Source organism: Candoia aspera, chromosome 1, assembly GCF_035149785.1.
Source record: "Candoia aspera isolate rCanAsp1 chromosome 1, rCanAsp1.hap2, whole genome shotgun sequence".
Taxonomy (NCBI): Eukaryota; Metazoa; Chordata; class Lepidosauria; order Squamata; family Boidae; genus Candoia; species Candoia aspera.
The window spans coordinates 286,116,335-286,131,254 of record NC_086153.1 but is presented as its reverse complement, the minus strand read 5'-3'; the positions used below and the strand labels follow the sequence as shown (position 1 = coordinate 286,131,254).

General features: G+C 36.3%; 1 protein-coding gene across 1 annotated transcript in view; it reads right to left on the bottom strand.

The window, feature by feature from the left end:
• The window catches only part of DPH6 (diphthamine biosynthesis 6), a 232,972-nt gene that overhangs the window by 51,397 nt on the left and 166,655 nt on the right, over window positions 1–14,920 (bottom strand). The window contains exon 14 of the mRNA XM_063290002.1: window positions 6,837–7,242. Coding sequence (XP_063146072.1) covers window positions 6,837–7,242 — 406 coding nt within the window. The remainder of the gene's footprint in view (window positions 1–6,836; window positions 7,243–14,920) is intronic.

Below are 14,920 nucleotides of genomic sequence, written 5' to 3'. Positions count from 1 at the left end.
GGAGTAAAGTTACCATGACAAAAAAGCTGTACAAAGCCTACCTTGCAGAAGGAGATAGCCTTCCTGAGCACCTGCATCATATTCAGCAGCTGTTTGTTGAGTTGCAGGAGAGAGGAATGGAATTTACACCTCTCACAAAATCATATATCCTCCTGTCCTCACTGAATGAAACGTGGGACACGCTGATTTGTACCCTGGAGACTATGCCTGAAGGAGACCTCACTCCATCGTATGTTACACAGCACTTACTCGCTGAATGGGAGAAGAGAGAGGAAAGATCCCCCCCCATCTCTTCTGGAAAGCTGCAGTACCAGAAAGGAAGGGAAAGGAAGCTGAGGCCACAGCACTAGCCAGCCAGGGATGCTTCACTTGTGGTTCAGCTGGACATTTGCAGAAAGACTGTGCCTTGAGACCCAAGAGTAGAAAGACAGAGAAGAAGAACACAAGGGCAACACAGAAGAAGGCTCTTCAGACAACCCAAATTGCACAGGTTGCTGAGAAGGGTAATTCTGATGTATGGGTGTTAGATTCTGGGGCCAATTGTCATTTATGTAATTGTAAAAGCTCTTTTGTGTCACTGTCTAAAACTGAAAGACAAAGTGTATCTTTGGCTGATGGGTCTGTGACCAAAATTATGGGACAAGGTAACTTGTATTTATCCTGCTTGGGAGAAACTGTAAAAGTGTGTTGTATGTGCCAAATTTACAATCAAACCTTTTATCTGTGGCACAATTGGCTGCAACAGGCTATGTCATAACATTTAAGAAAAATGGTTGTGAGATAAGTAAAAATGGGAAATTGTGTGCTACTGGTATGTTAAAAGACTCCTTGTACATGGTGCAAAATGCAAGGAAGCCAAGCTGCAAGGCCGCAGTTGGCAACACGCCATATCATGACCAATGTGTACACCTGATGCACAGGAGATTTGGTCATGCTAATTTCAAGTATATAGCACAAATGCCACAGCTGTGTGCTGACCTAAAGATAAAACCCTGTGGTAAATACTTAGACTGTATAGTTTGCAAAGAATGCAAAACACTAAAAGCTCCTGTGAATAAGCACAGTGACAGAGTTACAACTAGACCTTTGGAAATTGTACACTCTGACATTATTGGTCCTTTTGCTCCAAGTCTTGGACAAGCAAGGTACGCAATGGCCATCACTGATGAATTCTCAAGATACACATTTATCTACATCTTAAAACATAAAGATGAGGCATTTGAGAAATTTAAAGGTTTTGTGACATGGGCAAATAGAAAATTCCCTAGGCCTGTATCTGCACTCCAATGTGATAGAGGAGGAGAGTACCTTTTTTTCAAAATTCAAAAGGTTCCTAGTGGAAAAGGGAATAGAACAAATTCTTTCTAACCCTTACACCCCTCAGCAAAATGGTGTTGCTGAAAGAAAGGGCAGAACCTTGCAAAATGCAATGGAATGCATGCTTACAGATTCACATTTATCTTTTAAGTATTGGGGAGAGGCAATATCTACTGCCTGTAATGTACAAAACAGATTGTATAACTGTGATTCAGGACACTCCATTTCATTTGTTTTATGGTATGCAACCAAAGGTAAACCATCTTAGAGTGTTTGGTAGCACTGCATGGGTTCATATTCCAAAACAACAGAGAAGGAAAGGAGGCCCCATAACAAAGAAAGCTACCTTTGTTGGCTATGAACAAAGCCAAAGGAGCTACAGGTTCATAATGGGAGAGAAATTGATAATTAGCAAAAGTGCTTCTTTTGCTGAACAAAACTGGGGGAGATTAAATTCTAGCTCACCAGTTGATCTGACCACCACAAGAGAACAGCAAGGACTTGCTGATGGTGATCTTTTGCCTGATGAGGACATTCAACCAGAAAAGCAAACTGAAGATCTATCTGATGAGACAGATGCTTCTCAGGAAAGTGTTAGGAGTCAAAGCAAGGTTAGTTGCAAAAGGGTTCGCTCAAAGGAAAGATTTAGACTTTGACAAGACTTTTGCACCAGTTATTAAAGGTGAATCAATTAGATTCCTGTTAAAAATTGCTGCATTCAAAGGAATGTCAGTTCACCACTATGACATTCAAACTGCATTTCTCTATGGTGATTTAGACCACAAATTATACATGTAGCAACCCCCTGGCTATGATAAAGGGGAGAATCTAGTCTGTGAACTGCAGAAGTCAATCTACGGGTTAAAACAAGCTGCTAGATCCTGGAACCAAAAAGTAGATGAAAAACTGCAGAATTTTGGTTTTGAAAAAGGAAAAGCAGATCCATGTGTATATATGAAGAAAGACAAACAAGGCTGTATGTATCTGTGCATTTATGTTGATGATTTGCTGCTGTTCACATCAACAGAAAAACAAAGGCTTGATTTTGAAGCCTGCATGAAAAGCCATTTCACATTAAAAAGCCTTGGAACTGTAACAAATTACCCAGGTTTGGAAATACACAGGGAGAAGGATGGTAGCTTTCTGTTGAACCAACGTAGTAAAATTCAAAAGCTCCTAGAGGATTTTAATAAGCAAGACTGTAAACCAGTCTCTACTCCGATAACAGATTTTCAGAAAGATATAGGAGAAACTCAATTAACTGAGACAGCGAAATATAGATCTGCAATTGGAAGTTTACTATAAGTCACAAATCACTCTTGCCCAGTTATCTCAAATTCTGTGGCCATTTTAAGTAGAAAGGCAGAGAAGCCTACATCTACTGGAAAAGCAGCATTGAAGAGGTTAATGAGGTATTTGCAAGGAACAAAGAATTATTGCCTGAAGCTAAATGTCTCTGGAACCGAGAAATTGCAGGCTTTTGCCGATTCTGACTGGGGAGCAGATGTCAGTGAGAGGAAATCCACTTCTGGGATTTTAATTAAATTTGCTGGGTCTAGCTTAGGCTGGCATTCTAGAAAGCAAACACTTGTTGCTCTTTCCACTGCAGAAGCAGCGTTTTATTCTCTAACACAAACCTGTAATGAGGTTATATGGTTTAAACATTTGTTAAACGACACAGGCATGGAAGTGAACCAGCCTATAACTGTTTATGAGGATAATCAAGCTTGCATTGCTATGGCAAAATCTGAAGCCTGCAAAAGTAGGACAAAACATATCGATATTAGATATCAATATATCAAAGATATGATAAGCAAAGGAGAAATAATGTTGAAATATTGTGAATCAAAAGACATGATTGCTGATATTTTAACCAAACCTCTTGCTGGACCAAGACACAAAGAGTTAACAAAGCAAATGGGTTTGCATCTTATTCTGTAGTATAAAAAGGGGAGTGTAAATATGTTTTCTACTACAGATTAAGGTTACTATGGTAACTAATCATTTTGGCCGGGTGAAGAGGTTGAATTTAATTGTCCCCTTTTCAGTTAATTTTTGCACCTGGGGGGGAAAACTTGCCTGGACTTGTTTTAGTTTCAGTTTCCCTTCTGTGTAGGCTTGCAGAGAATATGCAGCTGAGAGAAATCTCTCCTCTCAGCAAACAGCCTTTAAATATGTTTGTTTTCTGTAAATAAAATTATTTTTATAGAAATGCCTGGTGTGTGACTTTTCTGATCTCTCCTGGCTTTCCTAGAAATCTGCTAACAAACACCTGCAAGGATGAATTTGGTTCTAAGCTAAATAAAGATATATTTGTATATTTTCATTCCTATTATTAAAATAAATCTAATATAAACCAGAGACCTTTCAATAAATGATCATCAGATATTTTGGTGTAAGGAAGCTTTCAATGGATAAATTGAATATATTGTAAACGTGATTTTAAACACCATCTCTCTATTTAAGAAAAAAAGTTTTGTTTATAACATTTGTCTCACTCATCCCATGTTTATTTCTCTGTCTGTGGAACCAAATCATTTGCTATAATTCTGATCAAATATGGTGAGTTACTCAAATGTTTGTTCTTGTTTATCAGCCACCTGAAGCTGGGTGCAAAATAGTGGCTCAGGAAGATTTACAAGATTTTGCTGTCACTATTGTTAAATTATTATGAAGCAGGAACCCTTTGTGATCTACATCAAACATCTAAAGATCTACTAGATATGTTCTTAATATTTTCTAAGACGACTAAATGATGAGATATTGGATAATTGATGTGGATTTTCCTGTTTTGCTATGAATGGGTTTGGCTGTCATAACATTTGACCTGCTAACTGTTAAACACATTTCTGATTCTTCTAAATCACCCCCCGTTAATCACAAAAGACTAAAATATAACATAAACACAACAGAATTGTAAAATATACTCATATAAATAAATGAGAGAGACAGCAGAACAGATTATGTATAAATCTGCTGTAAAACTATTAAATGCCTGGGTAAATAAACAAGTTTTAATGGCGCCAGCACCATAGTCACATAAATGAAGGCACAATTGCTGCAAAGACCTTCTCTTATGTTCCTTTCCAACAAAGCGCTCAATTTCTCCTTTGAAAAGGTTAAAGCATGTACAGGTTAGTATATGGAGAGGTATTCCTTCAGTTGTTTGAGTTGGAAAAAAAAAAGTAGCCAACAAATCCAGTTGTCAGTGCCAATTAGAATTGTGGCAACTGCATTTGCATCCATTGAAATTGCTAGTTATCTTCAAGGCCAGCCCCATATTCAGCACTCTACAATATTGAAAGATTATTAGTAGAAGAGAAGAGAAGATTACCAAGGCATGCATCACTGTGACAGAATAATCCCTGTGCTGGAACAATCATAGAATGGTTAACCAAGCAAAACTGGCAGAAGGCCCTCTGTGTTATTTGTTTGTTTGTTTGTTTAACATATTTCTACCCCTCTGCAATAAAAATGGATCTCAGTGGCTGACACAGAATTATGTGGGCTTTAATTGACAATGCCGGATATAGAAATTCCCCCAAATTTTCCTGCTTCTAAGACTGAGATATATAAAATTAGTGGACCAAAGCCCGTAAATTTAAACATAAATCAAATCATAAGAACTCTTGTACACCTCTTCAAAGACTTAGAAGAAGAGAATAAACAATTCAATCTGAAAGCATATTCTATTTATTTTTATAACAAAGTATTGTGCAATAAATAATGACCTGTCAGGTTATATCTTAATTCTTCTGCCATGCACTAGCTGTGTTCATTCCATGTCACAAGTTTACTCCATCCTGTTTTATATTTTAAATCTATTAAGCAATGTCAACTTGAATCTTCCCTGAATAATGCTGCAGGTTAGATATAAAAATAGGACAGTACAATCTTTGAGGGGTAACATTTATGTCAGTTAATTAATATGGATAGTTGAGCTTTACATCTATCTCTTTTTCATGTTTGCACATTTGGGAATTATCAGTGCCTGAACTATACCCACATAGTCAACACTCTATAGACATTTGTAAGACAAGAGAGCAAAAGCTGCAATTCTTTTTCTGCAGAGAACTTGGATACAAGGGGATTCCCAGTGCCATGCTGGTTTGAACCATATATTCAAGCATATAGTAAGTCTGTGTTATATTATATTCCTAATCTCCCAAGCCTGAAGTCATAGGTTCATTCAGAAATATGCTTTCCATACAAAAGTACATGTCTGTGCAATCTATGGCACTGTATATGCATTATATCCTGAGGTACAGACAATTTTAAAGGATTCTGCCTACATTGGCCTGGGCGCCTTCCAGTTATATAGACTTCAAGTTCCAAAATGATCAGCAGTGGCTAGACTGGCTGGGAAATCTTGGAACTGAAGTCCATATATTTGGAGGATGCCGAAGCTGGGAAAGACTGGTAAATCTACACAAATTCTACACACAGAAGTAGGTTCTCTGGCCCACCAGAAGCTCTATTTACTTAATATTATAATACACATAATACTAATTCCTATTCTTTCTATTTTTTTTTCATTTGCCACACAAACCAATGAAAATCAATTATTATGATCCAATGAGATGTTGCATGTGCACATGTCGAATGACACACTGACATTGTTTACTTGTACTAACTTCTGGGAACTAAGCAGAACCCCGTTCTTTGCTGAAGACAAGTACATGGGAGGAAGGACTGCAGTTTTCTGGACATTACGCTTTTTTTTTGGATCATGTCTAATTATTATACAGGTAAAATGAATTATAGCACCTAAAGATCTTACAGAACTATATTATTAACCAGAATTTGGAGTTACATAACCCTATTTACAGTAGATACTATAAAATCAAAAGTAGTAACACATTACTCCCATTAAGCTCTGTCCCCATCAAATCATCTGAACCACATTCAGTGCAGATATTAGCAAAGGATAGCCTTCATAGATGTATACATGTGTTGGATTCCACTGAGCATGAATTTTGTTGCATAAGGATACTGGCTCATATGGAAGTCAGTACAATATTATTGTACATGCAAAGTCTTTCCTCCGAGACATACCAATCCAGAGCACACAGAACATGTCAGGATCCTAACATTCTTTGAGTAACACTGATGGGAAGGTGGAGATTATTGAGAGGGGTCATATGGTAAATGCTAACCTGAATAGGGCTATAATCCTTTGACACACTATGTTTTAGCAACATCCAAAAGAACTTGTTAAATGTGTTATTTGAAGAACTTGGAAAATTAAATGTTAGGCTTTTAAAGTTCAGTTTAAGAGGGATGCTTTCTCATTCCCTGAAATGGAATACAGCTCTGTAACTAAACCATGAAAACCATGAAAAAGTCTAGTTCAATATTGGGTTTTGATTGTTTAGAGTTTAATGTTCTATGAGAAACGACTGAGATTATTGGGAGGTCTCAGGTAGAGACACACCACAAAACAAAGGCAAAACCACTTCATTATTTGGTGAACCTTGACATTTTTCCAGGGTACTTAAAGATATATATGACAGACTTACCTGTTTTCAGTGCTTCCCTTTCAACAATATTTGTTCGGAAGAATGTTCTAAAACTTAATGGAGTTATATCACCGTATTTTGAAATCTTCTCTACAACTTGCTTAAACATTTCCACCATATCATGCAGGACTCCATCTAAATTGATTGTAGAAGCTGAAGATGAAGTCAGAGTTAAAGATGTGGCAACAGCTGTAGTATGTGTTGGATAGGACTGCACAGCTTCACATCTAATTTGGCAGTTCTCCAGTGACCTTGTCTGTGTAAGTTTTTGCCTTTGCTGTTGTTTGTCTACTACCGCAATGACGTGCCACTCAATGGAAGCAGCTTTTGGAAGAAAAGGTACCACAGCCACAACTAGTTCTCCATGTACTGCAGGCACATCATTATTCATGTCTTCATCTTCTCCCTGGAAATTAAGCAGACAACTTTGAACATTAGAAAACATTATTTTTTAAAAGGTATATATACATGTGAATGTACATATGTGTATGTAGGAGTATATATGTACATACATATATAAAGAGGAAAAATGTTATAAAGGTTTAACACATAAGGACTGGCAAGCCACACATTTCATCCTACATATCAAATAACACACAATGTCACATAAAACCTTGTTTTTCAGGTAGAAGTTTTCCAAGTAGAACAATTGCAATTCTCAGGTTCTGTGTTTCACACAATCTTATTTCAAGCAGAAAGGGAGGCTAGTGATGCTCAAATATACACAGGAAAAATAAGGCATACAGCTAAAGAAAAACTAATGTTAGAAATGGTACAAAATGTTTATGAACAAGGGAATTATAGAACTGCAATATCAAAGAAACTAAAGCCAGCATGTTTACATAGCTAGTTCAAAGAAGATGGGCATTTTGAATATCAAAATTCTATAGAATGTATAGAATTGTATTTTTGTTCTGTTTTTATATTGATTTTTGTATTGTTGTTATTCACTTAAATTGGATGGCCATATACATTTCATAGATAGATAGATAGATAGATAGATAGATAGATAGATAGATAGATAGATAGATAGATAGATAGATGTTGTACTAATACAGGACTTCTGGAGAAAGAAATGGCAGACTGAAGATGCTCTGTGAAAAGCAGAGCCGATGACCGTGGTGAAGAATGAAGAGCCAGAGCATAGATTGGCTCTTCAAACCTCTCCAGATAAAGGAGAGGACCAGAGATTGCCCAAAAGTGCTCCAGACAGTTGCTCCTTGTGAGGAGACCACAAGACAGCAGACTCCAGTGGGCTTTGAGCACTGGGAGACTAGGGAATAGTCATCTTGCTCAAACTGCAGTCAGCACCTTTGAAAGGACACTAAGTTCACATACTTCCTTTTCTAATCACATTCAGAAATTGCTTATTAACTACTTTTTAGCTATTAGAAACCTTTGGATTGACAAGTCTGAAAACACCACGTGAGTCTGCCTTCCATCTCTAATAAAATAAAAATTTGACTACAAGCTTAAGAACTTAAAACATTTTTAAAAAATAAACAGCAAAAGTTGATTAAAACTTTGATTTTAGAAAGCTACAAAGGGATGAAGGTTCCAGATAAATTTGAAATAAGATTTTGGAATTTATTATAAAGAATCTTTCCAGTGGGAAAGTGCTTTTGTTTTGAATTTTTTAAAAAAAAAATAGGTAAGATTTTAAAAATTGGACACTAGAGGGAACTAAAGATTTCAGTTAAAGGAAAAGAACACATAAACTTGACTAAAAGTTACCTAATGGGGCAAAATATTCTAACACTGGAAATATTGAAGGATACTTTTGAAAAAAATTAGTCAGAAATTAATATAACAATGTCAGCAGTGATATCTGCCTCTATGGATAGATTGTGTCTAAAAGATGTTATGGAAGAGGAACAAGTTTTACCTGACAAGACAGAGGCTGGACTTATAAATGACAGGCTATAAAAATGAAATGGAAAAAGATGTTACACTGGACATACAAAAGAAATTGGCCGATGTTTTAATAATTAAAGGGACATGCAAACAATAAACCAAGAGAGTGACCTGGATAGTTTTTCTATATTGGACTTACAAAAGAGACTTGTTAAAGTTCTGAAGAATCTCGTGAGAAGGGAGAAAGAAGAAATGAAAAAAAAATCAAGTTCTACAACATTATTGGAATGGATTAAAGATTAAGATTGTTAGAAGTAAAAGGAAGGAATATAAAGTTGGTTTATTTGATCAAGGTTAAAATAGATATGTTGTTATTTCTGGTAACCCTTAATGGATTTTTGCTGACACCAAGACTGAAATGACAATGCTTTATGGATTTGTTTATAGTTAAGACATGGGATATGGGAAGAAGTTTGCTGTAGTTTAAAAGGAGGTGAAAAGTTACTAAAATTGTTTATACTTATTGTGATGAAAGTTGGGAGTTACTTCTTTATATATTTTTTTCTTTTTACTATATTCTTTTTTCTTTCTTTTTTTTCTTTATATTCTTTTTGTCTTTCCTATTTTTCCCCTTTGCGCCTTTTACTCCTCATTTCTACTTTTCTATTTTTCTTTTAGTTTGTATCAGTTTTTACTATTGTAATCATAATATTTAATAAACTTACTTGAAAAAAATAGTAAAAACTAATATAATACAAACTAAAAAAGAGAGAGAGAAGAGTAGAAAGAAAGAGTAACAAGTACAAAGGAAAAGAAAAATGTAGAGAAAAGAAAGAAAAGAATATAGTAAAGAAAGAGAAAAATATATATATAAAGAAGTCCTGTATTAGATACTATCAGAGATGCATTAAAAAAAACCCAAACAGCAAAAGATTTTAAAGGAATCTCAGACAAAATTTCAGTGGAAAACAGCTGAATTACATGTCATCATGATTTTCAACAATGTCTTCTTTGACTAAAGCAGGGACATTAAAACAATAATATGTATTAATGTATTAATCAAATGAGTAATTTAGGGGTGTCTTTGTCATTGTTTTATGGATTGTTTTATTATCAGCATCTATACTTGCTGTACTTCATTTCTGTCAACTTAATAGTTAATTCCCAGTTCATTGTATATTTACAATTCACAATATTCCATAAATTTAATGAAGTAGACATCATCAAATTATTATATTAGATAGCCCAGAGGAGATATTTCAAAACCTAGACTGTCCTGACCTAGAACCACTGACGAATGATGCATGTTTTTTTTTATCCTAGAATTAGATTTATGATGGCATTCTTTTCAGTGCTTTTCTCAAGATGAGAGATATACTAGGTTCAAATATGATGGTTACCTGAAAGAAAGAGCGTGTCAGTAAGTCAAACAAGTACTGTTTCAATTTTTTTTAAAAAAGACTTGTGATCACCCACGGGTTCATCTTCAGGATTTAAGAAAATATGCTTTAACATCTCTACTAACAATGGACCTTCGCTTAAATTTATAGTACAATATCTTTCATTTAAGTATTTTATTTCAAAATATTTCCTCCTCCTGCTTCTTGATAAACCATTGCTTGATAATAAGCAATGCTAATATTAGTGACTGAAGCTTTCTTCGCCTATGCCTCTACTGGTAACAACTTCTTATATAGCAATTTGCTTACACTGCAGTTCAGAATAGTAAATACTATATGCCGGCTGACCTTTGAATGGAAAAATAATTACAAGTTAAAATAGTAATTTTATCTGAGGTCGATAAGGCCATAACATTCTCTCTGCCTTCAATTCACATGCTAAATTTTCATCCACTCTGTCTTCACTTCGAGAGGAAGGAATAATGACAGGTTATAGGCACTTTATTTCAAAATTCACTCACAAAGTTATTGACAATCATTTTTAGCCTCACACAAAAAGAGTCTCTGCTGCTTGACCCTTGTGAGCTGTTTACAAGAAAAATGCACTTACATCTATATTAACAATAGTGAAGTTTAATTCTACATCAAAACTTACAGCAATTTCTTTAGCATGCCTGTGCTTGATATCAGAACAAAAGTAGGGATAATTTGCCTCAAATTGCAGTCACTTCAGTCATAATAAAATCTTACTGAGTACTGTTTGCTTTCAGTATTTTCATTAGGCAAGCTGGGGTTATTATTAAGGTACCACCACATAACTGTTATATTAGCACTTAAAGTATAGCATAGTAGTCCCCCTCCAGGAGATGAATTCTAACCTTGTCAATATAATTCTGTTTCCAATGCTACAAAACAGTTTGAAAAGCAGAATACTGAAGCTTTATGGTAGAAAAAAGTCATGCTCATTCAGGCTTAAAGGCCACTTGGTTGGCCCAAGGTGCTGAGGTAAGGTTGGAAAAGAGCTGCCTCAGATCAAGTCAAGCATTGAGACCAAACTTTCCTATTTTCTTGTACTTGTCTTAGGCTGTTAAATCAATTACTCTGTATTTCTGTCTGCCTTCAACTCCCATTTAGAATAAGGGAAAGAATAAAAGGCCAAGACAAAATTACAATTTCAAAGTTAACAAATGATCATCATTCCAAGTGAAAGACTATGCACCATGCATCCACATATTCACTTAACCTCACATTTTAGATGCTTCAACCTTTAAAAGATGTGTTTTTATGAGGGAGCTTCCAGGATTCCACCCCCGCCCCCACTTGAAACTTAGTTAAAATAATAATAATAATAATAATAGAGACCAAGAAGTCTGCTTTGCAGGAGACAGAAATGCTTGACAATTTTGAAAAGATTGTTAATTCACTTTTCTTTAAAGCGGAATACCTTTGCTTCAACATATAAAGAATTCAAGCCATTCCATAGAAGGATATCACTCAGAAATTGTTAAGTCAATGTCACTAATGTTACTGTTGTAAGTACCAGACCTATTTGTTGTACCTGAGGATACTACTGAACGACTAGGGACATCTCTCAGGAGATCTAAGATCTCCCTGGTGGGTATGTTAGAATTAGAATAATTTCCTTGTTTCCTCTTCAAAGTATACATGATGTTACTGCATAGATTCACTTTTCTTTGGCTGGTATCCTTCACATGTGTTGAACTACAAGCTCAGTAAATGCAGCCACAATTTTAATACAGGATACTTAAAAGGCAGGAAAGTGTTAGAGTTCTAGTATTTAATTTGAATGTGTATCTCCTGTTACAAGTTTCTCATACCACTCTGAGCTCCATTATCTTTTGAATCTACAGTGAAATCTCATTTTTTACAGGTTCCCCTGAATTTCTAATCTGATTTTTTTTTCAATTACTTAGCCTTTCTACAGATGTGAGTCTAAGTCATAGTGGTCTAAAGTGCCAAGAAATGCTAGCATTATTTCTTTTCCTTATTTGTTTCTTTGCTTCAGTTGATACAGGATGGCTGTTCCCATGACAAACCCTGCTTTTAGCCAACCATTATCTCCTGCTTCCTTCCTCTTCTTTTCCAGCGATACAGCTGTTCAACCGTTTTTCTTTTGTACATAATGGCAGTCTCATCTATTGTTTGAAATTCCACAGCAAAAGTTAGAGTAAAATGTTCAATTGTTTAACAGAAAAAGCCCAAATTGCAGCACCAACTAAGACTCTTATTTCAACAAACCACCTCAGAATATAATAGTTAGACATGGAAACTAAACTAAACTAAGGAAACAAGCTGGACATTTAGCAATTGAACTTTACAAACTTCCATGTCAGCAACATGACATCTGATTGTAAAGGCTATGAACTAAAGGAAGTTTCATGGAATACTTGCTCTTTAGGATCCACTGCAATATGTGCAATAACTGGTGATTTTTTTTATTACTGAAAACATCTGCACAAAGATAGCATAAAGTAATTTATAGAAAATCTGTCAAATGTATAAAACAAATAACAAAAATACTATCTCCATCTCTTCCATTTTATTTGTCTTGCACTATTCTGATCAGCTGCCAAATCCAGAAGGTATCAGTGAAATCAGTTTAAAAATGCTGGGACTATTGCTTTTTAAATTTGCAATTGGAATTTGATATAAAAATATTACTTCTGAACTTAGTCTGTTGTTCATGTTGATAACAAGACGACATCTGATTTTAAAGGCTACGAACTTCCAGAATACTTTTGAATGAGTGAATGAAAGTTGAATATTTGAATGAATATTGCAGATAGTGTGTAACAATCATAGGATAATATTTTATGCTACTCACAATACAAGTTTGGCAGATACTACTATCAGACAGATTCATCCACTGGAGATACTCAAGAGACCTATATGGCCCACTGATATAACTATGAAGTCTCTCAGTTCTCTTTTGTGAGAGAATGACCTTTTCTCTGCAGTTTTCCTAATGGAATATCCACATAAAAAGTAACAAAGTTTTTCCTGGTAGGCTACTTTGTTCTGAAGCTTAAACTGATGCACTCGTTCATGCACACAGCAGGAGGAAGCCTTCAAATGTATAATTTATAATATCATTAATCCTGACACTTTCATAATAAAACCTGCCAGTAAAGATGCTCAAAACTACAACTGTTTTGGGAGTCTTCTTTTTCTTTCATAAGCCATATATACAGCAATTCAGTAATCATTTTCTTTAATTTGGAAGAAATGAAAGGATTAGGGATCCCCAATTTTTTGGGATTGCAAAAGAGACAGGAAGACTATACAAAAATGTTGTGGTAATGGGAATAATACTCTCAAAATTAAATAGCCGCAAGCTGTAAGTGAAATGTAATTATGCCTTTATGGCTGCCAGAAAAATCTCAGGACCATTTTTAACAAAAAGTCTGGGAAACTTTAAATATTCCCCATACTGCCATTATAAACAGCACCTCACAGTACAGACTTCTCCCCATCACTAACATCAGGTTATTACGGCGTACTTGAAACTTGGTGCAATAACACAGACAGAACCTCAGGCCTGGAGCTTCTAATATGTTGCTAAAGCTGCACTGCAAGGACTGCACAATAATGGAGATCTTAGAAAAAATAGGAATGTGTGTCCAAGAAGATCTAAGTATCTTCAAACTTATCTCTATCAAAACCGACCAGTCCCAGGTTAGGGCCTTTATTAAGGCCTGCCTTGTGGCAATAAGAACTTGTTTCTCCACTCTTATTGCATCCACGTGTTATCTGGTAGCCCTGTTCAGTGCAACCCAATCTCTGCAGGATCAGGAGGGGCTGGAGGAGCAGGTGCAGTGTCACTGTGAAATTTATTCTTGGCACCTGTTGAATAAAATTGCTCAGATTTGATCCTATTTGGACTCCAGCTGGGTAAGTCCTATGAAGTCGACTGGGGCTTGGTCCTATGATGTTACCTGGGATGAGTTTGATCCTGTTAGTTCTGAGGAAGTGGACAGGGTCCTTGGTGCTGTGGGTGTATCCATGAGGTGGTGAATGCCTCCTTGAGAACTGGGGTGATTCTGCTGATTCTGAAAGAGATGGTAGTCCACCTATTCTTCAATAAACTATTACCAGATCCTATAGATCTGGATAATTTTCATCCAGTCTCCAACCCTGTCTTTCTGGGAAAGGTTGTTGAAAAGGCAGTTGGCCTATAGTTCCAACGGGTCTTGGAAGAAGCAGATTATTTGTACTCCTTCCAGTCAGGCTTCAGGCTAGGATACTGTACTGAGAGAACTTTGGTTCCACTTGTGGATGACCTGATGTGGGCCATCCTTGACCTCTTCTGGACCAGCTTCTGGATTTGGGAGTAGGGATAACTGTTTTACAGTGGTCCTCCTCCTTCCTTCAGGACCAGTTCCTGTTGGTGTTGGCTGAGGAGGGGAGAGGTCTACCCTTAGACCTCTGCTTTGCACAGTACCACAGGGTTCTATGATTATCTCTTTAATATATTCGTGAAGATGCTTGGAGAGGTCATCCATCAGCACAGGCTGTGGTATTTTCAGTATTCTGATGATATCCAATTGTATTTCTCTGCCACTGTATGTTCAAGTGAAGCTTGCAAAGTTCTGTCCCAATGTCTGGGGGCTGCAAGGGTCTGGATGTGGAAGAACAGGCTTTGACTCAACCCTTCAAAGACCAAGTGTGGCTTTTTGCCCCATGGATCCAGGAACCAGCTTTCAATCTTGTCTCTGAGCAGAGTTGCACTGCCCCATTTGCACTCTGCACAATTTAGGAGTCTTCTTGGACTCATAGCTCCTACAGGCAGCAGCTGTGGCCAGGGTGGGC